The sequence below is a fragment of the Eumetopias jubatus genome, unplaced genomic scaffold (genome assembly GCF_037043125.1).
Source record: "Eumetopias jubatus isolate StellerSeaLion01/CBP00866 unplaced genomic scaffold, mEumJub1_p1.0 scaffold_10, whole genome shotgun sequence".
In the NCBI taxonomy this organism is placed as follows: domain Eukaryota; kingdom Metazoa; phylum Chordata; class Mammalia; order Carnivora; family Otariidae; genus Eumetopias; species Eumetopias jubatus.
Genome location: NW_028274816.1, coordinates 96,265,664 through 96,292,738, shown reverse-complemented (window position 1 = coordinate 96,292,738; position 27,075 = coordinate 96,265,664). Strand labels below are relative to the sequence as shown.

General features: G+C 38.5%; 1 protein-coding gene across 1 annotated transcript in view; it reads left to right on the top strand.

Annotated features, from left to right (window-relative positions):
- The window catches only part of TANC2 (tetratricopeptide repeat, ankyrin repeat and coiled-coil containing 2), a 347,897-nt gene that overhangs the window by 247,999 nt on the left and 72,823 nt on the right, over positions 1-27,075 (top strand). The window contains exons 9-10 of the mRNA XM_028087521.2: positions 13,619-13,900; positions 17,984-18,117. Coding sequence (XP_027943322.1) covers positions 13,619-13,900; positions 17,984-18,117 — 416 coding nt within the window. The remainder of the gene's footprint in view (positions 1-13,618; positions 13,901-17,983; positions 18,118-27,075) is intronic.

The window sequence follows — 27,075 nt, the reverse complement described above, 5'->3', positions numbered from 1 at the left end:
GCCCTTTCGGCGGTGGCTCTGATCAAATGGCACCACTGTGATTCATTAGCCCAAACCAGCTCCTACTTCCCTATTTCTATTAATAGCGCCTCAATTTTCCTGTCATGTAGGCTTTAACTCTTGAAGTCAGCTTTGAATCACTGTCTTCATTATCTCCTACATCCAGTCACTTAGGACACCCTGAGGATTCTACTCTCCCAGTTGCTCCCATTCCTCCCACGTTCTCCATTCTCAATACAGCTAACTAGCTTGTCTCCCTCATCTGGTCTTTCCAAGTTTGAATCAAGCTAATACCTGGCTTGCCAGATTAGTCCTTCTAAAATATAGCTCAGATAATATTATTTCTCTGTCTTACAGTTATCGTTGCTATCATCCTTCTCTGGTCCAGAAATTAGAAAAATAAAAAAAATAGTTTTGGAGAAGACAGGTTATGGTTTGTTAGTACCTTTAAAAATTAACTTTGTTGATATGAAAAGCTAAATAATAATCTTTAAAATGGACACTGTCAGATGGACCGTGAAACAGAACCTGTGGTGGACAGGAACTAAAGGAGCAGATATACTAGATAATGTATGAGAAACTTGCCTAGATAATGCTTAATGAATTTTATTCATTCATTCAAAAACAAAGTCTTAAATCACTTGTGTGCCAGTTGAGAATTAACACAATAAATTGTACAGTAAGACCCTTTTCCATATGGAGTCACTGACAGCAACTCAGTGTGCTTTTATGTTTTTATTTTCCTTTTAAGATTTTATTTATTTATTTATTTTAGAGAGAGGGAGTGCAAGTTGGGGGAGGAGCGGAGGGAGAAGGACAAGCAGACCCCGCACTGAGCAAGAAGCCTGACATGGGGCTTGATACCATGACCCTGAGATCATGACCTCAGCTGAAACCAAGAGTCTGCTACTCACCTGACTGAGCCACCCAGGTGCCCCAACTCAGTGTTTTTAACTGAGTTAACTGAACCATAACAAGGAAAACAAGTAGAATAATTAAGAAAGAAGAAATAGATAAACATATATTAAATTACATTTAAGATAAGGGGGGAGAAGTTAAATTGTAATGTGAAAGATATCTAGAACCCATAAGTAAAGGAATTATAATGGAAAGAAATTACTTTTGCATTTATACAGTATTTAAAAAGAGAATAAAAAGGCAGCCTATGGAATGAGAGAAAATACTTGCAAACCATATAATTGATAAGGGGTTAATATCCAAAATCCATAAGGAAGTCCCATAACTCAATAGCAAAAATAGTAATAACCCAATTTTAAAAAACCAGGCAAAGTGCCTGGGTGGCTCAGTCGGTTAAGCATCTGACTCTTGATCTCAGCTCAGGTCTTGATCTCAGGATCATGAATTCAAGCCCCGTATTGGGCTCCATGCCCAACATGGAGCCTACTTAAAAATGAAATATAATAAAATAAATAAAAATGGGCAAAGGACTTGAATAGACATTTCTCCAAAGAAAGCATACAGATGGCCAACAGGTATTTGAAAAGATGCTCAACATCACTAATCATCAGGGAAATGCAAATGAAAACTACAATGAGATACCACCTCACAGCTGTTAGAATGACCATTAGAAAACACACACATACACAAAGAAAATAACAAAGAGATAGAGAAATTGAAACCCTTGTGGACTGTTGTTAGGAATGCAAAATGGTGCAGCCACTATGGAAAACAGCATGGTGATTCCTCAGAAAATTAAAAATAAAACTACCGTATGATCCAGCAATCCCACTTCTGGGTATATATCCAAAAGAATTGAAATTGGGATCTCAACGAGATATTTGCACTCCTTTGTTCATTGCAGCATTATTCACAATAGTGAAGAGGTGGAAAGAACATAAATATCTGTTGATGGATGAATGCATAAAGAAAATGTGCCATATACATACAATAGAGTGTTATTCAGACATAAAAAAGGAAGGAAATTCTGTTACATGCTAGAACATGGATGAACTTTGATGACAATTATGCTAAGTTAAATAAACCAGTCACAGAAGGACATATACCACATGATTTTATTCACATAAGGTATCTAAAGTAGTCACACTCCTCAAAGCACAAAGTAGAATGGTGTATGCCCGGGCCTGGAGGAGGGAGGAGAAAATGAGGAGTTACTGTTCAATGGGTGAAGTTTCAGTCATGCAAGATGAAAAAGTTCTAGAGATCTGTACAACATTGTGCTTATATTGATGATCTTATGTGCTTATTTGCCATCAAATATTTTCTTTGGTGAAGAAACATCTGTTCATATATTTTGTTCACTTTTTATTGGGTTGTTTCTTTTCTTGTTAATTGAGTTTTGAGAGTTTGTTATATAGTTTGGATACAAGTTCTTTATCAGATATATGCTTTGCAAATATTTTTTCCCATATTATAGCTTGTTTTTTCATTCTCTTAACAGTATCTTTTGAAGAACCAAAGTTTTTAGAAAACCAATTTATGAATTTTTGCCTTGATTGAGCATTCTTTTAGTGTTGTGTCTAAGATATTTTGATTAACCAAAGGTCACAAATATCTTCTTCTATATATTTTTCCAGAAGTTTTACTGTTTCAGGTTTTACATTTAGGTCTATGATTGATTTTAATTTTTATATATGGTGCATGATATGTATGAAGGTAGTTTTTTGGGGGTTTGTTGGGATTTTTTTGCATATACGTATCCAGTTGTTCCAACACCATTTGTTGTAAAGTCAACAAAAATCTTATATATTAATCTATGTAGTTCCCATTTCTGGTGCTCTTCATTTCTTTTTGTTAATCCATATTTCTAGTGACATTTTTCTTCTGCCTGCAGGTCTTTTTTTTTTTTTTTAACATTTTTTGTAATGTGGATTTGGTGGTGATTAAATTTTTCAGCTCTTATATGTCTGAAAAAGTCTTTATTTCACCATTACTTTTGAAAGATAAATTTTTACTGGGTTTATAATTTTAGGTTGACAAGTTTTTTTCTTTCCATAATATAAAGCTGTAGGTCCACTGTCTTCTCATTTGCATTGTTTCTGACAAGAAATCTGCTGTCATCTTTATCTTGGTTCCTCTGTACTTCATGTCTTTTTATTCTGTGGCTGTTTTTAAGACTTTCTGTTTATCTCTGGTTTTGAGCAGTTTGATTATGATGTGCCTTGGTGTTGATTTCTTCGTATTTCTTGTACTTGGGGCTCATTGAGCTTCTTGGATCTGTGAATTTATAGTTTTCATCAAATTTAGAAACTTTATAGCTATTTTTTTTAAGATTTTTTATTTATTTATTTGACAGAGAAAGAGAGCACAAGCAGGAGGAGCAGAGGGAGAGGGAGAAGCAGGCTCCTTGCTGAGGAGGGAGCCTGATGCGGGGCTCGATCCCAGGACCTTAAGATCGTGACCTGAGCCAAAGGCAGACACTTAACCAACTGAGCCACCCAAATGCCCCTACTGATGCTTTTGTTATTTTAGAGGATTGTTTTTTTTCTGTATGTTTAATTTTGGATAGTTTTTATTCCTGTGTCTTCAAGGTCACTCATCCTTTCATTTCTGTTGTTGTAATTTCTTTTCCTAATAGTTCAGTTGGGTCTTTTATATCTTCCATGTCCTCACCTTTTGAGCACATAGAATATTGTTATAATTATTGTTTTAATATCTCTCTCTGATAATTCTAACATCTCTGTCCTTCTGGGTCAGTTTCAGTTAGTTGATTTTTCTCCTAATTATGGTTCCTTTTTTCCTGCTGCTTTGCATGCCTAACAATCTCTGTTTGGATGCCAGACATGGTGGATTTTACCTCACTGCATGTTAGATATTTTTGTATTCTTACAAATATTCTTCAACTTTTTTCGGGAATGTTGAAGTTATTTGGAAACAGTATAATTAATTTTGGGTCTTGCCTTTAAGAGTTGTTTAGTAGGACCAGAACAATATTTATTATAGTCTTATTATTCGATACTACTGAGACAAGACCTTTCTGAATATCCTACTCAATGTCCTGGAAATGGTAAGGTTTTCTATTCTGGCTGCTGGTAATAGGCACTGTTCAGCCCCTCTTCCCTCTAATCATCTTGGATAGGTCATCTCTTGGTCTTGGGCAGCTTTCTCACATACATGTGCCAGTCAGTATTCTACTTTCCACAGATCTTCAGATTTATTTCTGTTCAGTGCTCACCTTCTCAGAACTCCATCCTTTGAACAGTTGCTGCCTTAGTCTCCCTGGATTCTCAGTTCCATCTCCTCAATTCAAGGAGTCTGCCAGAATCTGACTGGGTTTTCCCTCCCTACATTATGGCCTGGAAGTTCTCTTAAGGCAGTAAATGGGCATGGGATATGCCTATTGTTTTCCATCTCTCAGGGATCATTATTTTTCATTGCTTATATCTAATGTCTTGAAAACCATTGTTTTATATACTTTGTCTAGAGGTTTGTTTGTTTGGGGATTCTTTTAGGTAGGAGGATAAATATAGTCCTTTTTACTCCATCTTGGACAGAAGTAGAAATTCATGTCATATTTTTAAAAGGAAAATTATAGATGAAGTGGACTGGAGCATAAACCCATCTCTCATTAGAAAATGGCTGGCTTAGGGGCACCTAGGTGGCTCAGTTGGTTAAGGGTCTGACTCTTGATTTCAGCTCAGGTTATGATCTCAGGGTCATGAGATCAAGCCCTGAGTCAAGTTCTGCACTGAGCATGGTACCTACTTAAGATTCTCTCCCTCCCCCTCTCTCTGCCCCTCCCCTCCTCACTCTCTCTCTCAAAGGAAAAAAAAAAAAAAGACTGGCTTGGTAGTTAGAATTGAGTTCTCTGTGAACTAAACCACATACTCTACCTATAATGATGAAAATTTAAATATGATCATTTGTTGCATAAGAATAAATCTCACATGTAACATTAGCAAGACCTCAGTTACTAAATGGATTTGTGTGACTCCCGCCTTCTCAGTAACTTTTCTAAAAGAAGCAAGAATTGTCTTTAGAAGGATCTGTCCTGTCCCCTCTGGACACTAGCTCCAAGATACCAATTTTCTCGCTTCGCCCAGCTTCCTGTAAGAATAGTATTCTTTGATTATTAGGCCAACATCCAGGCCTTGCCTGTGATATGCACAGAGCTTGGAAAATAACATTTTTCCTTCTCTGTCTTGTTATTTAATGACCCACTTGTTCATGACAGTTGCCTTTAAACAGGAATGTATCCTTGAAAGGTGCCAAATGAATGATTCATTTTTTTGTTATTATAGTACAGAGCAGTGATTTTTCAAAGACCTGAATTTGCATCCCTTAACTGTCTCCCTTGAACCCTTCTGCTCTACCAAAGTGAAGTGTATACTCCTATATTTCCCTTCAGTTGGGGAAGAAAAATCCATATTAACTATTTTCATTCATGAATTAATTTATTGAATGTTATTGAATATACCTACCCTATGACAAGAAGTGTACTAGTTAGTAATTTAATTAAGTTAACTTAATAGGTTAGGTGACTGTGGTAGGGCAAGTTGATGACACGTAAGGGTAGAGGGTAGAGGTTGACATGATCAAGATAGATAGGTAGGTAGGTAGGTAGGTAGGTAGATCTGGTAGCTGTATACAGAAGGAATAATAGCCTATTTAAGTACATAGTAAAAGCAAGAGATGTTGAGAACCTAAACTATATGGCTGCCATTCTATTGAGGATTAAGGTTCTGAGCTAAGAACTTAACATACGTGTTCTCATTTAGCCTAATGGGGTAAATACTCTTATTACCCTCATTTACAGGTGACAAAATTGAGACTTAGAGTGATCAGCACCTCTGCCAAGGTCATATATCTCTAGTAGCAGTGGAATAGGAAAGAAAAAAGGGATTATATCTGAGAGATATTCCTCAAGAATTATTTTTTTTTAAGATTTACTAATTTATTTTAGAGAGAGAGAGAGAGCATGAGCAGGGGGAGGGACAGAGGGAGAGGGGGAGAATCTCAGGCAGACTCCCTGCTGAGCATGGAGTCCGACACAGGGCTGGATCTCACGACTCTGAGGTCATGACCTGAGCTGAAACCAAGAGTCGGACACTCAGCCAGCTGAGCCAACTCAGGCACCCCACTCCTCAAGAATTATTGATAGAACTTGTGACAAGTTAGATATAAATATTAAGGAAGAAGAAATCCTGATGAGTGTCAAGTTTCTATGTGGAGAGACCAGGCAGATTACTGATACTTCATTAACTGAGATAATAAGTGGAAGAGAATAGATTAAGGTGAGTGAGACAGTAACTTTACTTTTAAACACTTGAAGTTTGAGGTTTCTTTTTTTTTTTTTAAAGATTTTATTTATTTATTTGAGAGACAGTGAGAGAGAGAGAGCGAGCACATGAGAGGGGGGAGGGTCAGAGGGAGAAGCAGACTCCCCGCTGAGCAGGGAGCCCGAGGCGGGACTCGATCCTGGGACTCCAGGATCATGACCTGAGCCGAAGGCAGTCGATTAACCAACTGAGCCACCCAGGCGCCCCTGAAGTTTGAGGTTTCTATTGGAAATCCAAATAGATAACTCTGGTGAGTTGTTGGAGATGCTGTATAGGAGTTTGGTAATGAGGAATAGAAATACAAACCATCACCACTTAGATAGTTGTGAAACCTTTTAGTCTATTCCTTTGAGATTATCCAGGGAGATCTTGAAGAAGAAGAAAATGAAATGTAGAACCGAGAATTGGCAGTATCTTAGGGATGAGCAGAAGAGGAGGAATCATTAAAGACACACCAGGAGGAGAGGACAAAAAGAACTAGAAGGAAGTGTTGCCATGTGAAGCCCAGGAAGGGAATGCATTTCCAAAAGTGGGAGTTAGTTAAAAGTGTTAAATCCTGAGGAGTGGTTAAGAAGCATAAAAACTAGAGGCGCCTGGGTGGCTCAGTCGATTAAGTGGCTGCCTTCGGCTCAGGTCATGATCCCAGGGTCCTGGGATCGAGCCCCGCATCGGGCTCCCTGCTCGGCAGAGAGCCTACTTCTCCCTCTCCCTCTGTTTGCCGCTCTACCTACTTGTGCTCTCTTTCTGTCTCTGTTAAATAAATAAATAAAAATCTTTTAAAAAGAAGCATAAAGACTAGAAAAAGAAATCATCGTACTTAACAATTAGAAAGCTTTTAGTGACTTTAACCAAAACAATTTGAGCCGATGTGACTAATATGGGAGGAGGCCAGGCTAGAGTGTGCTGTTGCTGCAGAAGTGAAGAGAGCAAGCAGGGCTCTTTCAAAATGTTGGGTGGGGAAAGGAAGAAGGGAGACAAGTCAGAAGCCTCAAAGGGAAGGTGCCTTAAAGGGAGTCAATATGTTCTTGATATCCTTTTTGCTAAGTTTTGTTTTAAATAAGTGTGTGTGGTGGGGGAGGTTATGGTTACTCTGGATGTCTTTTTGGCTTGATGATGTTGCTAGTGCTGGCAGCTAACACGGTTAACCACCAGACACTGTCCTAGGCCCATCCCATCTGTTAACTCATCTAATCCTCACAGTGTCATTCTTATCCCTCTTTTTAAAAGGGATAAAAGGGAAGACTGAGATATCCAGAGCCTAAGTACTTATCCTAAAGTCACACAACCAGTAAGTAACAGAGCCAGGATACAAACTAAGGGATCTTTGCTCTGAGTCCACAGTTCTTCCTACTCTGCTGTTTCCTTATTGACCCCAAAAGTGATTCTGCTTTATTTAACCTTTATTTATTTATTTATTTATTTATCTATCTATCTATTTATTTTTAAGATTTTATATATTTATTTGACAGAGACACAGTGAGAGCAGGAACACAAGCAGGGGGAGTGGGAAGGGAGAAGCAGGCTTCCTGCTGAGCAGGGAGCCCGATGCGGGGCTCGATCCCAGGACGCTGGGATCACAACCCAAGCGAAAGACAGACGCTTAAGCGACTGAGCCACTCAGGCGCCCCTTAACCTTTTTTCTTTTAAACAGGAGTTCTCTGGAATGAACATTTCTAGGCCTGTTATCTTTAGATTGTCTTTTAAGACCTGTTTCAAATTGCTTTACATTCTTTAGAAACTTATTCCTGGTGTAGAAATAGCTGTCTACTGTAGTCCTTTCCAGAGCAGCAAGAATAAACAACAGACCCTAAAGAGATTTGACTCCTGTAAATGGGAGAGTGAACCTTCTAGAAACTCACTAGACAACTCAACCCCTGCCCTGGTTTAAACATTTCTTAAGAAAAAAATAAGCGGTGTTTTTTTGACTAATGTTTGGTGCTGATGTGATATCAGGTTGTATCTGCAGCACATGTGTTTTTTCTCTGCACTGTGTTGAGAATGGCATGCATGTCATGAACCCTAAGAATGAGCCTGAAATTATCTTTTGTTCTGAGGAACAGAGGTGCTTCCAGGCTAGACTTTACAGTCATTGTAGAAGAATGTGAGGAAACACAACTCTGCTCCTGTTTGCACCAGACCTTGGCTGTATTACACACACCCTTTCTTCTGCCAGTCCTGTGACTGACTTCTTTTAAGATGATTCATGATGGTTTTCCACGAGTAAATATGCTTTAGTCCAAATCCACTTAGAGCTCCTTTGCCTCCATTTTCCCTTCCCCTTTTCCCCTTACAGCAGATGTTTATATTTGCATTTGAGCAGGCTGATCTCTTAGCCTTAATGCACTTTAGTGTTGTTGTTTTTTAATGTTTACACTTTGCCTTAGTTAAACAAAGGTCTCTTTTCTCCATAAGCCTAGGTATATAATTACACTTATTGATGGTCTCACAGAGACTGTTTCCTAGAGAGAACTCATTCGTCTGCCACAAGCCTCATTTGCATTGAAGAGATGCACACACTGAAGAGATGCCCACACCGATCTGAGTCTAGAGTGGTTATTAAATCCTTTTTAAAACTACTTTCCAAAGCTTGTCTCATTTGTGTGCCCTTTTGAAATGTGATTCCTTTCCATGTTTTTCTTTTCCTTTAACATTTTATTAGGAAGATTTTCAGATGTACCAGAAAGGAAAGAATCTTACAATTAACACTTACAGACCCACCACCTTGATTATATCGTGAACATTTTGCTACCTTATTTTATCACCTGTCTATCCATCTGCCCATCTCTTTACCCACCCATTATTTTTTATGAATTTTGAAGTAAATTATAGGTATCAGTACACTTAAAAAAAAGAAGATTTATTTATTTGAGAGAGAGTGAGCGTGCCCTCGAGTCAGGGTGGAGGCAGAGGGAGAGAATCTTCAAGCAGACTCCCCGCTGAGTGCGGAGCCTGATGCGAGACTCGAGAAACCGAGTCAGATGCTTAACTGAGCCACCCAGGCGCCCCACTATACTTTATTAGAATGCTTTAAGAGGGGTGGGATGGTCTTTGCTGTGCTGGGACTGCCAACTCTTGAGTGCCAGGGATAAGAAAGCCACATCTGTTACTAAATGGTATGGATTAGCTCATCTTTTTTCCCTTAGCTCAGCTGTAGTTACAGTGGTAATTTCTCATGGATTATTTCAGTGTTTCTGCCTTAGAAAATCTCTTGGAAGACAGCTGATATCCCAAACAAACATTTATTTAGGAATATGAACTCCATAGAGAACATCCATTACCTCCATATCCCACAATGCAGGCCAAAATGCTTTCTTGTTCGTATGCCCTAAATTTATTGTTGGTACATAGGAAGTAGGGCTTTCTTTTATCATACTGAGCTGACAAAAGCCTTAGGTTCTGAGGTACAGAAATTGTTTGTAGGCTGTTCTTGGCATCTACAGTTGTTTTACCATATGGTACTGGCTAATTTTGTCTGTTCTTCCCTTGAGGCTTTTGTGAATTGATTACATTTTTAGAAAATTTTTTAAATAACTTTTTAAAATGTCAAAGCTTTCTCAGTAGAATAAAATATGATGGGAGATTACGTCAACATGAGAACAAGTTAAGAGAATTTTTCTTAAAAACTTAAGCGTTTAAATTGAGTCTATACATAATTCCGTATTATAAATTAGCTTTGGTCATATTCGTGAAAGCCCCGTTGATACGAAATATAAAGTAACCTCGGACCTGAAGAAATAATTCAGTTAGTGTAGAAATCGTATGGGAGTTTCTGTAGCTCTTCTCTCTCTGGAAAGGTCATTTCTGGCTAAGCACACAGTTTCTAAAGGGAAGCACAGGAGAGGTAAAGGAGAAAGAAGACAGCTTAGCCTGTCAGCTAAGCCTAATCAATCCTGGTCATCAGTGGGATCATTCATGTCACTTTCAGATTTGGAAGTGACAGCCTATAGAGCAGTTGCACCATAATATAATGGAAAAAACCTGTTTTTTTGAGTCAGAATTAGGTTTTGTTTCTAGTTCTGAAACCAGTTGTGTGATTTTAAGTCTCGCTAGGCCTAATTAGACTCATCTCAAGCCAACTGGTCTATTTTCTCCTTCCTCCCGGGGAGTCCTGTCACTGCTCATCCAGATCTCAGTGTGTCTGTCTGGGTGCCCACCAAGCACTCCCAGGTGCCCAGGAAGCCCCGAGTAGGTAGCAGCCACCTACTGTCAAATGACATGGAAAATGGTGGGAGTAGGGAGCTCCAAGAATCAGTCCCCCCATTGAAGTAGCCATTAAGCTGGCAAGTCTGACAGAATCAACCTTTTCAGAACTCTGGAATTGCTAAGTGAAAAATGAAAAAAGATGATAAAACAGTATGATCCCATTTTGGGTTTTTAAAATAAGTATTTATGGTACAGAAAAAAATTCAGAATATATATGAGTAGTGTTTCTCTCTGGCTACTGGGAGTACAATTATTATCTTGTTTATCTGCTATTCCTAAATTTTCTATAGTGAATATGTATTACTTCTGTAAAAAATAGCAAAAAGCAAAATAGAACAGTTTGGGCAGTTTCTCAAAAAGTTAAACATAGAGTTTCCACATGACTCAGCAATACCACTCCTAGATATATACCCAAGATAACTGAAAACATATGTACACAAAAACTTATACATGAATGTTTATACCAACATAATTCATAATAGCCAAAAAGTGGAAACAAAGCAGATGTTTATCAGATAAATTGATAAACAAAATGTGATATATCCATATAATGGAATATTACTCAACAATAAAAAGAATGAAGTACTGATACATGCTTCAACATGAATGAACCTCAAAAACATTATACTAAATGAGCCAGACACAAAAGGTCATGTATTACACAATAACATTTATCGTGTATGTCCAGAATAGGCAAATCTGTAAAGACAGGAAGTCTGGTTGCCAGGGTCTGGGAGGAAGGGGGACTGGGAAGTAACAGTTAAGGGGTGTAGAGTTTTCTTTGGGGGATGATAAAAATGTTCAGGAATTAGATAGTGATGGTTGCACAACTTTGTAAATGTATAGTTGACCCTTGACCAACACAGATTTGAACTGGGCTGGTTGACTTCTATGTGGATTTTTTACAGACACTACTCTATATGTATTTTCTCCTATGCTTTTCTTACTAACATTTTCTTTTCTCTAGCTTTATTGTAAGAATATAGTGTATAGTATGTATAACATACAAAATATGTGTTAGTTGGCTACCAATAAGGCTTTGAGTCAGATAGGCTATATTAGTAAGGTTTTGGGGGAGTCAAATGTTACATGAGGATTTTCAACTCCATGAGGCATCAGCTCCTCTATCCCCCATGTAGTGCAAGGGTCAACTTTCCTGAAAACCACTGAACTGTATACTTTAAAAGGGTGAATTTTATGATCTGTAAAGTGTAGCTTAATAAAGTAATGTTTAAGAAAGGTAAAATAGACTATGAGCTACAAACCATTAGAATGAAAAAGAATAGATTTAGCAAGTTAATAGTCAAAATTTTCACTGAATTCTGTAATTATAGGAATGGATTTTTAAAAATTTTTAAGTCCAATTAACATACAGTGTTATAATAGCCTATAGTTGTGGATTTTATTATTTTATTTTTTTAGTGATGGATTTTAAAAGAATAAGTTTTGTTAAAGAGATGAGAATCAGGAAATTATAAGCAATTATATAGCCGAATCTCCACAGCCTTTTTTTTTTTTTAAGTGAAAATTTGGTACATTTTAAAACTGATACAGGAAACTGTTTTCTTCTCTTTTTAGGGTTTGGCTTTATATTTTTAATTATTTGCACTATTTTTAGAATTGTCCTTTTTTTAACGCTTTTATCATTCTAATAGCTTTCAGAAAGTTTTTAATGAGAGTGTATACATGTATGCTTGCTTGTGAGTAGATTTTCTCAAGTAAGCTGCCATCTCTAGATCCCATTTAATGATGTCTAAGTGGCTTAATCATGTTCTAGAATAATATAAGCAGTATAAATAGATCTCATTTCCCCCTTTTATGATTTTCCTTTCTCCTGTCCTCATCCCCTTCCCCTGGGCTTTATACTCCAAAATATAAAATGGGGTTAGAATATAATACCTTATTTTCAATTAATTCTTTCAGTAAACATTTATTTGAGTACCTGCTATCTGTCAAAGCACTGTGCTAAGGTTAAAGATACAAAAATAAAATATCTGGTTCCTGGGGCACCTGGCTGGCTCAGTTGGTAGAGCATGTGACTCTTGATCTCTGGGTTGTGAGTTCAAGCCCCACACTGGGCGTAGAGCTTACTTTAAAAACAACAACAACAACCACCTGGTTGCAGACAGATAAAATGATACATCTTAGAGCTACTCTCTGAATAGTTAGGAAGGCATTTAACCCGGATAAGGGAGGTCACTTCTTTCTACCATCAATAAAATTAGGTTGATCTTTGAAAGCAAGTTACATCTCTTATGCATTTCTAGAAAACTATTGAAAGTAGAGCTCATGCTTGAATCTTAGTACATCCCACAACTACAGAAGCACAGAAAAAAATCTAGAGAAAAGCAGTAGGATCTGTCTCCAAGACATGGTGTATATAAGCCAAACTCTTTGTTGGTTTTTTGGTTTGGTTTTGTTTTTTTAATTGGCATGAATACAAGCAGCAGATGAGCAAATACCTGAGGTCAAAGTTTGGTTTCTGCTTCCTTGACTGCTTAACATGTTGAAGACTTTTTAAACTATCAGAGCTTTTAGAGGCTTTGCTTATCCTAATATACCTACTAAATTAAAAAGAAAAATACCATTATGAACTTGAAAGGAATCACTATTTTCACTGGTATTTTTAGAGAAACAGACAGTAGCCATATTAGTTGTTAAATATTGAAATATGTCCTTACTGGTTGGTAAAGAGCTGATGCTGTAAGCCATCTGGGTGCTCTGCCATAGACTGTCCCCCAGGGACTCCAACCCTGTATCTCCCCACAATCCAGCAGCTAAAAGATTATCTCCAGGCATAGAAGGAAGCCTTAAGGACCCTGCTTCCGTACTACTTTGGCATCCATTTGGAGTGCTGGTGCTGGGCCATCCCCACTGTTTAATAATTTTGAATATCACCCTATCTTTCTGACTGTTCCGTAAATCATTGGCATTTTAACTACGTTTGTTTTCTGCCAATTGGAGTATCAAATGACCCTAGCTCATCTGCCGTTGCTTATCTGTGTAGAAGCAAAATTGAGTTGTATTATTTGCTGAATAACCCAGTATACCATCGTACTGTAACTAATAGTCTCCTAAACCGTGCTGCTCTTCTTCTGTATTTCTTTCAATGATGACAGTTTGGCCTAAGTTCTGTGTTCTCTTATTGTTCCTTCCAGTTCATTTTGCACCTTATAGGCCTCCAGATATCTCCCTGAAGCCTCTGCTCTTTGAAGTGCCCAGCATCACTACAGAGTCAGTGTTTGTTGGCCGGGATTGGGTTTTCCATGAAATAGATGCTCAACTTCAGAGTTCAAATGCCAGCGTGAACCAAGGAGTAGTGATTGTGGGAAACATTGGGTTCGGCAAAACTGCCATCATTTCCAGACTGGTGGCCCTCAGCTGCCATGGAACACGGATGAGACAGATCGCCTCAGACAGCCCACACGCCTCCCCCAAACGTACGTATTCCTTTTTAAAGAACTCCCTGCTTCGTTGCTCTGAAAGTTTTTCTGACATATTAAGCCTTACATCCTTTTATTTTCTGATCTGCAAAACCTGACTTACGTGAGAGGACCATTAATTCAGAGTTGAGAGAGAGAATGTAATACTCTGTTTACATTTAACCCACATATCTAGTGGTCACCTAAGTGTGACTGAGAAAACCTTTCTCTGGGAATAAATTTATAACTCTTCCTTCTGGCAGTCTGGTTACTCTGTCCTTTGGAAGATGACTGCAGCATCGCCTGTAAGAGCCGTTTACATCCGTCACTGTCGGCTGTTGCTCAGCCAGGGCCCGTGTCCTCTCGCTCCGAGCTGGCACAGTCTTGTGCAGCTTTAGTTTCCTTGCTCTTGAAGTCAGTACTGCACTGCTTGGGCTCGAACTTCATTGTGTCCTTGAAGGGTTTCTCCTGCTTCCTTGTGAAAAGATGCTGAGATCTCATATATATTCATACTTCTTTCATCACAGGGCACAGCTTAACGATCACCACCAGGATCTTATTTTTAAAATACTCATGTGGTCCTTAGTACCAGGCACTCTCTAAGATCTTAACCAATATTAATTCACCCAATCCTCTTATCAACTCAGTAAGGTAATTCCTGTTATCTTCATGTCACAGAGAAGTGATCTGAGGCTCAAAGAGGTTAAGTAGACCTCCCAGGTTTCAAAGCCAGTCAGTGGTGAAACAAGTGAGCCTAAGCAGTCTGTTTCAGAGGCCAGTCTCTTACCCACTTTGCTGTCCTGCCTCTCCTTATTGGAGGAACTCATCTGAAGAAAGAGAATGTGTAGATGTTCTTCCTATATAACCTATATATATAGAACCAGTCTGCCTGGTTTCTATTACTTAGAACAAAACCAGAAACTATTGCTCTGCTAGTCCAAATCAATAATCTAGCTCACCGCAAATTTTGAGACAGCAACCACTAGAAATGGCTTGAGATCATAGTAGTTACAGAGTCTAGCACATGCTAGAAACTCAACAGGAACTCACTTCGCATCCTCCAGATATTCTGGCTTCCTGATGAAATTAATTAGCAGCCTCCTGTCATTAAGTAGGCAGATTACCTCTGGTTAACTTAATGGATATCTCACATGGAGAAGAACTAGTGTCTACAGAGAAAACTGGTTGAATTAAGAGTCCCAGGGTATGATAAAAATCGGTATGGAAGAATTCCTTTCTCACAAGCACCGTCATGCTTAGTTTCTACAGAAAGCTTTTCTGGGGGAAATTGACATTGTGTGGTGGGAGCCAAGAGCCCAGAGTTTGAGCCCCAACAACACTCATGTGACTACACATATTTTGTAACTTGAGAATTTTAATTGAATTTTTTAGACCTGTTTTCTCATCTGTAAAATGAAGAAGTGATCTTTAAGATTTGTTCCTGTGTTAAAATTCTGTGATTCTAAAAACATATCTTCTTGAAGTTGAAAAGTAGTCAAAATTAACTCTCTAGCCTATTCCAGTATTTTCCTTTGAGTACTTAAATATCACACCAGACTACATCTTATCTGAGTAATCCAAGAGGTTAACTCTGAGTGTGTCAGAAAGAAAACCAGATTGCTAATAGGCTCTCTGACTCCTCTGTATATCGCTGTTGCAGATAACAGGATGGTAGAATCCTGCAGGACAGAATAAATCCCGAGGGCAAAAAGAGCTGCTTTCTGAGAAAGCAAAGGTACCTGGGAGAGCAAGAGTTAATAGAACACAGCCCACGGGCTCCCCAAAGCAGAGGTTCTTTAAAGGTAGTTCATTAAGTTATTCTCTGACATCCATTGCCTTTTATCTCTAGAGGTATTCTAAAAATACCAGGACACTGCCATACTTGAGATAAATGTCCATATGTTGTGACTGTAGATTTTCCCTGATAGTTAACCTTCAAAACTTGAAGACGGTGTCAAAGGAGATAGAATATGTGGTTATGTATTTATCAGAATTACACAGAACCAGCAGTAGCCTTGTACAAAATAATTTTTGTTGTAATCTGCCCAAGTCCAAACTACCTCCTACCTCCGCCACTTTCCCAGAGCCACTAGACCTTAAAAAGGGTCAAGAATAAGTGACTGATAAAGCGTGTGAGCTGTTTTTCGGCATTAATCTGTTATTATGTAAGCTGGGGCTGGGAGTTTTCCTGGCAGCAGCAGAATTTCTTTCATTAATGAATAAGAATGATGTCTATATGAAGAGATGGCTTAATTTTTCTACAGAGTTTAATTTGCATCAAGCTGGGATAGGTTTATTTGAATTCCCAAGGGCTTTCCTAACCCTCCGTCAGAGATACCAGTGATACAGTTGTAGAAATAACGAGAACAAGGTGGAAAATCATTGGAGCTCCCAGCCTTCCATCTCTGCATCATCTGCCTTCTTTCTTCCGCCCCTGCCACCCGCACACTGCGCAGCACTGCTGGGAAAGATGTGAGCCTCTCAGCCTGCAGCCCTGCCTCGCCTGGCTCTGTCCTTCCCCCACAGACACTCAGCCCCCGGCCCGCCCCCTCCTTGTCATTTCCCTGGGACAGTACAGAAAAGCTGTCAAGGCAGGCAGTAGCCTGTCATCCTGCTTTCCACCCACACCCCTTCCCAAACCTGACTCCCCCCTCAGTCTCCACCACCACCATCATCACCCACCCCCCCCCAGCACAGATACACAAAGAACAAAAACATTTTGTAAAAATAGACCCGTTGTGTAATTTAGGCATTATTACGTTACCTACAAGTATACTCAGTACAGTAGTTAGGGAAGCTCTGTCTAATACAAGACTATCTTTTCTCATCACTAAAAGTCTCAGGGTAGGTGTTACTTGGATTTGACACTTGCCAACAGCTGCCAAGCCCCCAGACAGCTGTTAAAGTGAGTAACCCCTACCCTCCCTAGTCTGCTCGTTTCAGAAGTCTGTTTTGCCGGTTTGCTGTACATACTGACTGCTACCTACCTATGAACTTGTTTCTCCTGTTCTCTGAGTACCAAGCAGAGAGTAAAGATACTCTGACAAAAAGGAGGTCATCTCTAGAAAACAGTAGCTGGAATACAGAAGGTATTCAGGCAGTAATTGCCCACAAAATCAAATACCAGATAAAGGGAATGGGGTGGGGAGAAGGAGTGAACAACAGAAATGATACAGCGACAGTCACTGAGCTTTACCTCAGTTCACACATTTTCAGTCTTTTTCCACTGCTGCCTCCCACTGCTATCCTCCTACAGTTATTCTGAACTCGGCTCCAGTGACCAGAGAATTTCCTCTCCCAGCTGGATGGAAGAAGTCTTAATTCAGTCCTACTGGTGGGGAGTTAAATGAGGACTACCTTCCCCTATTCCTCCTCTTTTGCAATGGCTAGTGACCATCAACAATCTCCTGATCTTGGTACCCGTTTTTATACTGTGATCTGTACCCATATATATATAGTCTATAGTCTATAATTTCTTATAGGAGATAAGACATTTTCTAAATAACATGAACAAATGGAATTTTTTAAAAACAGCTACCTTTATTTTTATTAAGCTACAATTCACATACCACACAATTCATCCACTTAAATTGTTCAACTCAGTACTTTCTAGTTTATTACAGAGTTGTGCAGCAATCACCATAATCTAATATCAGAACATTTTTGTCTCCCCCTAAAAGCAATGCCCATTAGTGGTCAATCTCCATTCTCCCCCTAACTCCCTACCTTCACCCCTATATAACCACCAATTTACTTTTTGTCTGTATGGATTTCTCTACTCTGGGAATTTCATATAAAGAGAATCATACAGTAGACGGTCTTCTGTAACTGGCTTCTTTGAATGAGTGTAATATTCCATTGTATGGATTTTCCATATTTTAACTGTTCGTTAGTTGGTGGTCATTTGGATTGTTTTCACTTTTGCACTGTTACGAATCTTGCTGCTTTGAACATTTGTGTACGAGTTTTTCTCTGGACCTAAGTTTTTATTTCTCTTGGAGTAGAATTGCTGGATCATAGAACAAATGGAATTTAACCAATCTTCCTTTTACTCAGGGCTTTATGAATATCTCATACAAACATGTCATCTTTTTAATCCAGATGTGGATGCCAACAGAGAGCTGCCACTCACACAGCCACCTTCAGCCCACTCATCCATCCCCAGTGGAAGCTGCCCAGGAACCCCAGAAATGCGCAGGCGGCAGGAGGAGGCTATGCGGAGACTAGCCTCGCAGGTACAATAGGGTTTCCAGGGTGCGGGCATGCCAGTTCCATTTGGACATAAAGGTAGGGGGACCCTTAGCAAAGTGGACAGAAATGTGTACAGCTATACCATGAGACCATGGAGAAAAGTTTCTCTTTCTTTGCTGCTCCTAGAAAAATACTTTGTCATTATGGAATGAAAACCTTATTGTTTGAAAGGCCCTCAGAAATAACCAGAGTCCCATAATGAATAGATAAAGAAGTCGAGACTCAAAGAAGTTATATGATTTATCCAAATCACAGTATAAGCACTCAGTAGTTTTTTATTCTCATTCCTAGTTCAAAACTCTTCCTTCTGTACTGTCCATAATATTTTTATATGTTTGGGTTTTAAATTTCTATTTTTATCAAAGTAACATATGCATGATTTCAAAAATCAAATAATGCTCAAAGACTTATAATAAAAACCAGCAATTCTTTTCCCCTCCTCACACCAAAGGCGCCACTTTCAACCCCTGAGGCTGTTCTTCTGATCTTTACCTCCACTGTTTCTAAATAATATTCATATCCTGCTGTAATTTTTTTCATCATTTTTATATGTTATCTCTTGCTGCTGCTTATGGATGATGAGAATTTTAGGTCTTTCACTTTCCTTCCTCCCTCCATCATCTCATACCATTATATCATGATTTTTGTCTGAATCCATATTACAGTATTTTTAGTGTTAGTACTGTGCACATATGTTTCATTGTGGAACCAAGGATAACATTTCCTTCCTGAGCAATTTTGTTTTTCCTGGGGTTAGGAAATGCCTCATTTTAAATTTTGCTTATTCTTGACAGGGGGCACCTGGCTGGTTCAGTTGGTAGAGCATGTGACCATGTGACTCTTGATCTCAGGGTTGTGAGTTCAAGCCCCACGTTAGGTGTGTAGCCTACTTAAAAAAATTTTTTAAATAAAGTAAAATTTGCTTATTCTTTTTCAAATCTGTAGCTATAATCGATAATCCTTAATAGCTTTGTAAAATGCCTCTCAGTACAATTTTCTACATCAGTTACATTTCCCCTGAGACATTGATCTTAGAGCCTTCCATCAAGCTCAGCCTGGACCTAGGATGCTCTCGAGGCTTACCACCTAGCTGTTAATCCTGGAAACTCCCATTATTTCTCTTCTGTGTTTGATCCCATGTCATCATCTTCCTTTTTGATTTTATTTCTCATTTTGGTGGGGCACATCCGCCAGTGGCTTCCTATGAAATAGTGCATGGGAGGTAAGTTTTTAAAACTTAATGTTTCTAAAAGCATCTTTATTCCATTCTCATACATTACTATTTATTTGACATAATGTAATTCTAGGTTAAGAATTATTTCCCCTCAGAATTTTGAAGGCATTGCTCCATTGTCTTGAGCTTCTAATAATTTTGTTATTAAATGATGTTCTTATTCCTAATTCTTTTTTTTATTGAAGATTTTTATTCATCTATTTATTTGTCAGAGAGAGAGCTAGCACAAGCAGGGGGAGCGGCAGGCAGAGGGAGAAGCAGGTTGAGCAAGGAGCCCAATGAAGGACTCATTCCCAGGACTCTGGGATCATGACCTGAGCCAAAGGCAGACACTTAACTGACTGAGCCACCCAGGCATCCCTTATTCTTAATTCTTTATACCATTTTTGCTCTCCAGAAACTTTTAGGATCTTCTTTTTTATCACCATTGTCCTTGGGCCTTTTTTCCATTTATTCTTTTGGTACCTAGCAAGCCCTGGAGATAGTCTTTGATTGTGGGAAGTGCTTTTGTACTACTTATTGATAATTTTATCACCACCATGTGCTCTGTTTTCTCCTTCTACAACTCTTTTTAATCAAAAATTAGATTTCTTATACTGATACTCTAGTATCTTAAGTTTTCTTTCCTGTATTCTACTTTTGTTTTTCTATTTTGGTTTTTGATTTAACTTTAAGAGATTTTTCGCAACGTCACCTTCCAGTCCTTTCACAAGGATTGGCTGTCATAGTTTTCCAATAACTCTTTTTTTTGCCCTAGTTGTTCCCTTCTTTTTCATAGCATTCTGTTCTTGTTTTATAGATGCAGTATTTTCTCTTATCTCTTCCTTAATACTTAGGCACTGGAAAACTGATTGGAAGCTTATGTGTATAGAGAGCTTAACTATACAGCAATAAGATGACCCACCAGCCTTTATTGGAAACACCCAAAAGTCAGTGTTCATAAAGTTTTTTCCTTGTGCTGTTCTTCTCTAGCAAAAAATCCACCCATCTCTTTCCTGGAGGATATATATCCTGGGTATATATCTAGAGCTGGCAAGAGAAGAGCTGGAGTTTCACCATTCAGTATGCAGACTTTTACTCAAGTCCCTCGCGTTCAGTCCTGCACTTGACCCTCACCTGTTCTGTGCCTGATATCCCTAAGTCTATTCTCCCTGGTTTTGTTTCTCTAATGAATATAATTCTCTTTCCTGTGGGTTTTGGAGAAGGTGGTCACCTGGCTGGGCAGGGTAGGTGTGGCTCTCTGGAGATCTAACTGCTCCTTATATAAACTTCAAATAATGTCTGTATTTTCAATTACCTTCCTCACCCCATCATCCACAGCACCTGGTGCTTCTAACTCCTGTGCTTTTCTGAGGTTTTACAGATGATTTGGCCCCATCCTATTGTCCTTCCTCCCAGCAGACATTTGTTTCACGTTCTTCTATCTACTAAGTCATTTATGAATCATACATCTACTTTCTAACCTTCTATGTTATAATCTGAGATTATAGATAGCCATATAGGTGGAGTTTGCATGTCTCTTATTCTCCTTGTCTTTGAGGATTTTCAACAGAAGAACAAGAGTTATAACGTGTCTGTTTCCAATATTAGAGAAATCTCTTGTCATGGTTAATTAGTAATGAGGAACAGGGAGTCATCTGTAATATCATAAGGTTCTAATTTCTTCATAGAAATCCAGTCCAGCCCAGAGCTCGAAGCAGCATATTTCCCCCAACTACGTTTTTAACTGTCCCGACTTATCAGTGGGCTTCTGAAACAGTCTCAGATTTCTCTCATATTCATTGCTAACTCGGTACAACTTTAAAAGACATCTGCTTTTTTCTAAATATTTTGGATAAACTAGCTCCTGCTGCTTCTTTGGAAGAATCAGAATAAATATCACCTTGGAAATACATTGAATGCTGAAGAGCTTCCATTATCATCATCAATTTACTCATTTAGAATGGGTGTTTGGAATGCATCAAATACAAGACTGAAGTTAAGTCAGTGAACAAAACAGACACAGTCCCCGCTGTTACATAGCCCACGTTCTCGCAGTGGGAGAAAGCCAATAAACAAACATGTAATATGTCAGATTGTGATGAGTGCTGAAAAGAGCTCCAGGAATTATGTCTCCCCACGTTGTCACTTCTTAGTCTCTCTCTTTCATCGAGAGAAAAAGTCTCAAGAAGTTTATGTTCAGTATTTGGGAAATGTTACATATTGTTTGTAGGAAATTAGTGACTACACGTAAGTGATCTCATTTTGGGGTGCCTGGGTGGCTCAGTTGTTAAGCATCTGCCTTCAGCTCAGGTCATGATCCCGTGGTCCTGGGATCGAGCCCTGCATTGGGCTCTCTGCTCCGCGGGAAGCCTGCTTCTCCCTCTCCCATTCCCCCTGCTTGTGTTCCCTCTCTTTCCTGTCTGTCAAATAAATAAGTAAAAAAATCTTAAAAAAAAAAAAGTGATCTCATTTTAAATTCCATGATCGTGTCTATCATAAGCAAAATGTAAATCTCTTTTGTGCCTAGAGATGGGATATCTTTAAATTTATATTGAACATTGTATAAGAAATGGCCCTTTAAATTAAAATTGGTGTTTATGTTCAAGATTTGGAAAATGTTAAATATTGTAAGTAGGAAATTAGTGATTATTTACACTTACTCAAGGAATATATTTTAAATTTCATGATTATTTCTTCCTTAAGCAAAATGCAAATGCACCTGTTTGCACCTAGAGATGGGACGGTTTTAAGTTTATAGTAAATGTTGTACGAGAAATGGCACCTTATTATCCCAGTAATTGTGCCATGTGTTACATTTTAAGTATATAAGCTTGTTCTTGGAAGCATAAAGCAGAAGCCAGCAATCGTACTTCTCACTATATAACAAGCCAGTAAGCAGAAGCCTTTTCAGTAAGATTTTCAAATCAATTAGTATTTTGAGGAGGTAAGCTAATATATGTGAATTAGAAGTGTCCGTGAAGGGGCGCCTGGGTGGCTCAGTCATTAAGCATCTGCCTTAGCTCAGGTCATGATCCCAGGGTGTTGGGATCGAGCCCCACATTGGGTTCCCTGCTCAACAGGAAGCCTGCTTCTCCCGCTCCCACTCCCACCTGCTTGTGTTCCCACTCTCGCTGTCTCTCTCTCTGTCAAATAAATAAATAAATAAAAATCTTAAAAAGTGTCCACGAAAAACCTCTTGATTTGATAAAGTTCTTAGTGCCAATTCTTGTATATCAGTAATTATCATTGATATTTTCAGGACCTATTGTTAGGTGGGGAGGAAAGTGCACAGGAGTGACTATGGGATGCTAACTTTCATGTAAGAAAGAAAGGGATATAAAAAAAATGCACGTGTATCTGCTTATTTGTGCAAAAGAAATGCAGGAAGGATAAACCAGAAGGAAAAGATACTGGTTACCTAAAGCTGGTTGGTGGGAATGGAGAATAGGAAGAAATGGGTAATGGAAATGGGGTACCCATTAAGATGAAGAGTGAATGACACTCCTTTGCATGTATTTTTTTGTATAGCTATGACTCTTGGAAATATAGTGATGTTTCACATACCCAAAACATAATTAAAACCAACCAGTATGTTGGGGTGGGGGAAGCCCAAAGTAGAATCCAAACATTCACAAATAACCCTCACTGTATTTCAAGATTTTATGCATTTATTTAGAGTGAGAGAGAGTGCACACACGCGAGCAGGGGGAGGGGCAGAGGGAGAGAGAGAATCCCAAGCAGACTCCATGCTGAGTGCGGAGCCCAATGCAGGCTCACAACCCTGTGATCATGACCTGAGTGAAAATCAAGAGTTGGACACTTAATCAGCTGAGCCACCTGGGTGCCCCAAACCTAACTATATTTCAAATGAATAACATGACCACACTGAAGAAGGCAGTTTGGAAGACAACATCTTGACTGAATACTATAAGGCTAAAGACAAAAATAACTGTGCCTAAATGCTATATTCTGATGAATAAATGTGTTTTTCGCAGGGGTGTGGTTAGCAATTCTGAAAATCCTTCATGTATATATTAGATTTGATTGGATAAATAAAAATATTGTAAATAGCAACCCCAGGTTTCTCATTGTTGGAGAAAGAAGTTAACAAATGAGGAAAGGGAAATCTAAAGTGAGCCAGGCGGTACTGGATTGAAATCTGAGATATGAGCGTATACTCACAATTTTTAATATGTATATCTGTATCGATAGATATTTCAGTAGATAGAGAGATACAGAAATATAGATGAATCTTTATGTGTTAGTATATGTATGTGCATTTCCTAGCTCTCTCCACTGAGAGGGCCCCAAATCAAAGACACTTCAATAGCAATAAGCATGCCTACTATTCAGATCTTGTTTTATAAACACCATTCTCCAATAAAAGAAACCAGGGCTCTGAAGAAGTTAGATAATGCCAGATCTGGGCAGGGTAAATATAAGAGGAGCCTGGGGTGTCTTGTGGTACCAGAAAGCAAGAAAGTGCTTTTAAAAAGATGGGGGGCTTCTTGAAAGAACACAGATACCAACTTGAAGGAAGTCCTAATGACCGAAGCTGGAACAAAGTGAACAACAAAATATAGTATTGGATATAACCAATGGAATAGAATAAGTCCATATTTATTAAATCACTCAAGTAAATAAATGGGGGAAAAGAGATAGCTCTTTCTTCCAGTAGAATTCTAATAGTAAATGTAGAAGGAAAGAGGGAGGAAATAGAACATCACTCTCAGGCAAACACTATGTGATTAATTGTTGCAGACAAGATCCACTGATGTATACTAAAGTCAGTGGGCAAAAGTTTGAGGAGAAACAGGTTTTGCATTGTCTCAGTGTCTCCTCCAAGATGTTTATTAACTACCAAGGGAAAGAGAGTAACTTTATAGTAGAGAAATCTGGCAGAAAACTTTACTTTAACCGAAGTGATCAAGGGTCAGCATCGTCAGTAACAAGACACATCAACATCGTGGGCCCCATGATATGATCCACTGAGAAGGACACAACATTCTTTTTGTGGTATTCTTGCCCAGAAATCTCAGTTGGATTATGAGGAAAACATCAGACAAACTCAAACTGACATTCACCAGAATAACTGCTCAGTACTCTTCAGAAGTGTCAAGGTCATGAAAAACAAAGACTGAGGAGCTCCTACAGACTACAGGAGTCTGAGGAGAAATAACAACTAAATGCAATACAGGGACCTGGATAGAATCGTGGAACAGAAAAAGGACATTAGTGGAAAACTGGTGAAATTTGAATAATGCCTTTAGTTAATAATATATTGTGCCAGTGTTATTTCCTAGTTTTGATAATTATGCTATGGTTATGTAAGATATTAATAAAAAGAGAAGCTGGGTGAGGGATATACAGAAACAGAAACTCTGTGTACTACTTTTGCAACATTTCTGTAAGTCTAAAATTAGTTCAAAATAAAAAGTTAAAGAATAAATAAAAGTCCTACTGCCAAAAAACAAAAAAAAAAAAAAAGGTCTACAAGCTGGAAAATTACTGAGGCAGAACCCAAGTCTGGAAGCTATTCTTAGCTTCCAGGCCCAGGGTAAGGATTAGAGTCAGAGTTGAGGGACAGGGAGAGGCAAGAAGAGGTTGTTATTCATACTAAACCTCCAGGTCCCTGGAAATATTAGAAGCCACACTAAAGTGTTGGAAGGAATGTGCTGAGCAAGAAGTTAGTCAGGTGGGGATGAGGGAATTCAAGGAGTGATGAAAAGGAGACATGGAATAAGAATATGAGAGCAGACCTGAAGGGAGGATGTTTGCAACATTAGAATTTAAATGGTACAAATGCCAGTCATTATGTAAATCAAGTTTTTATTTCCAGATGTATTCCACATAGAGCTGTCCTCTTCTTTATGTGAGATTAGCTTAATCCTGTCACAGATTATTCATTTGAAGTAGAAAACAGTCTTTGGAGAGTGAAGGCCTGGGATTTTTTTTTTTTTTTTTTAATTTTTTTTCCCTTTAAATTTTTTTATTGTTATGTCAATCACTATACATTACATCATTAGTTTTTGATGTAGTGTTCCATGATTCATTGTTTGTGCATAACACCCAGTGCTCCACGCAGAACGTGCCCTCTTCAATACCCATCACCAGGCTAACCCATCCCCCCACCCCCCTGCCCTCCAGAACCCTGTTTATTTTTCAGAGTGAAGGCCTGGGATTTTTAACACAAGCCTGACAGATTTGCTGCCACTCAATCATTTGGCCCTTTGATGAGGATTATACTTCATCTTATGATTTCTTCTCTACAGCACTAAATCAAAGTTTTTTATTTTTATTTTATTTTTTTTAAGATTTTTTTTTTTTTTTAAGTAATCTCTACACCCAAGACAGGGCTTAAACCCACAACCCCAAGCTCGAGTGGCATATTCCACAGACTGAGCCAGCCAAGGGCCCCAACTCAAAGTTTCTTATACCCAAAGCTATACTGACCTCCAGTCTTTTCTTTTGTCTATAGAGCCTGCACACCTGCTTTTTTTCCTTCCCTCATAGGAGTAATTTAAAATTTACTTTCTATCAGGGCGTCTGGGTGGCTCAGTCAGTTAAGTGTCCTACTCTTGATTTCGGCTCAGGTCCTGATCTCATGGTCATGAGATCAAGCCCCACATCAGGCTCTATGCTGAGTGTGGAACCTGTTTAAGATTCTCCCTCTCCCTCTGTCCTTCCCCTCCTCTCCCTCTCTAAAAAATAATAAATAAAATTTACTTGCTGTCTTTCCCAAAGAATTAATATAATTCTGGTCATATCAGACATATTTTGGCTAAAATTATTTTAATAAAAAGTCTAAGGATTTAACGTAAGACAAACTTGAAATGGAGAGAAATTATGCATAGTTGAAAATGAAATTTCAACAAATCATCATGAGAGACAAGAATTCAAGGAGAAAGGTTCTACCTGCTGATTTTAGGGGTAGACAAGAATTCAAGGAGAAAGGTTTTACCTGCTGATTTTGGGGGTAGACTAAATTCTGAATCATTTCCAAGAAGTTGGAATGACAGTGACTGAATATAGGTGGCCATGATAACTTTCTCAAGGTTGCAGGGAAAAATCTAATACCACTGAACACTGGTACAATGAGAGACTGAAGGAAAAAAAACTACATTAGCAGACTTGTTTCCTATTTGTATATGTAGGAAAAGTTGTAGATGATGTCAATAGACAATTTAGAGGAAGTACCAAATAGGTTTGACAGATGCACCTGTGTTTCTCAGTTACTATGTGTGCATGTTCTATGTACATATGCTACATAACTGCTTTGAAATGTCTAGTAAATAACCTATTTTTAGCCACAGTGCAAATTTCGTGGAAATGTTGAATGGTCTTTCTACCTGAATTCTGCAAAGCAATCAAGACTTTATACTTGGAATGCTGAAGAAATATTTTAAACTGAAAGAAAGAAAGGTAGCCACAGAAGGGATAACTTTAGCAATGTCCTTTGTTAGATAAAACCTCATTCAGCCAAGAGCACAGATGAATTTTCTCCCCACCCCCCTCCCCTAGCACAGATAATTTTTAATAAAATCAGTAAGAAAAACCTCTTCCTAAATTCCTGAATTTTTATTTTCAAACTTCTATCCCATTACTTTATGCAAAGGGTAAGTTACAGCTGATTTGCTCAGCTGTGCTTCACTTTGACATGTGGAAGCAGTCAAGGTAAAATGTGATGAAAGTTCATAGTGATTCAGAGGTTTGCTGTTTGCTTTTT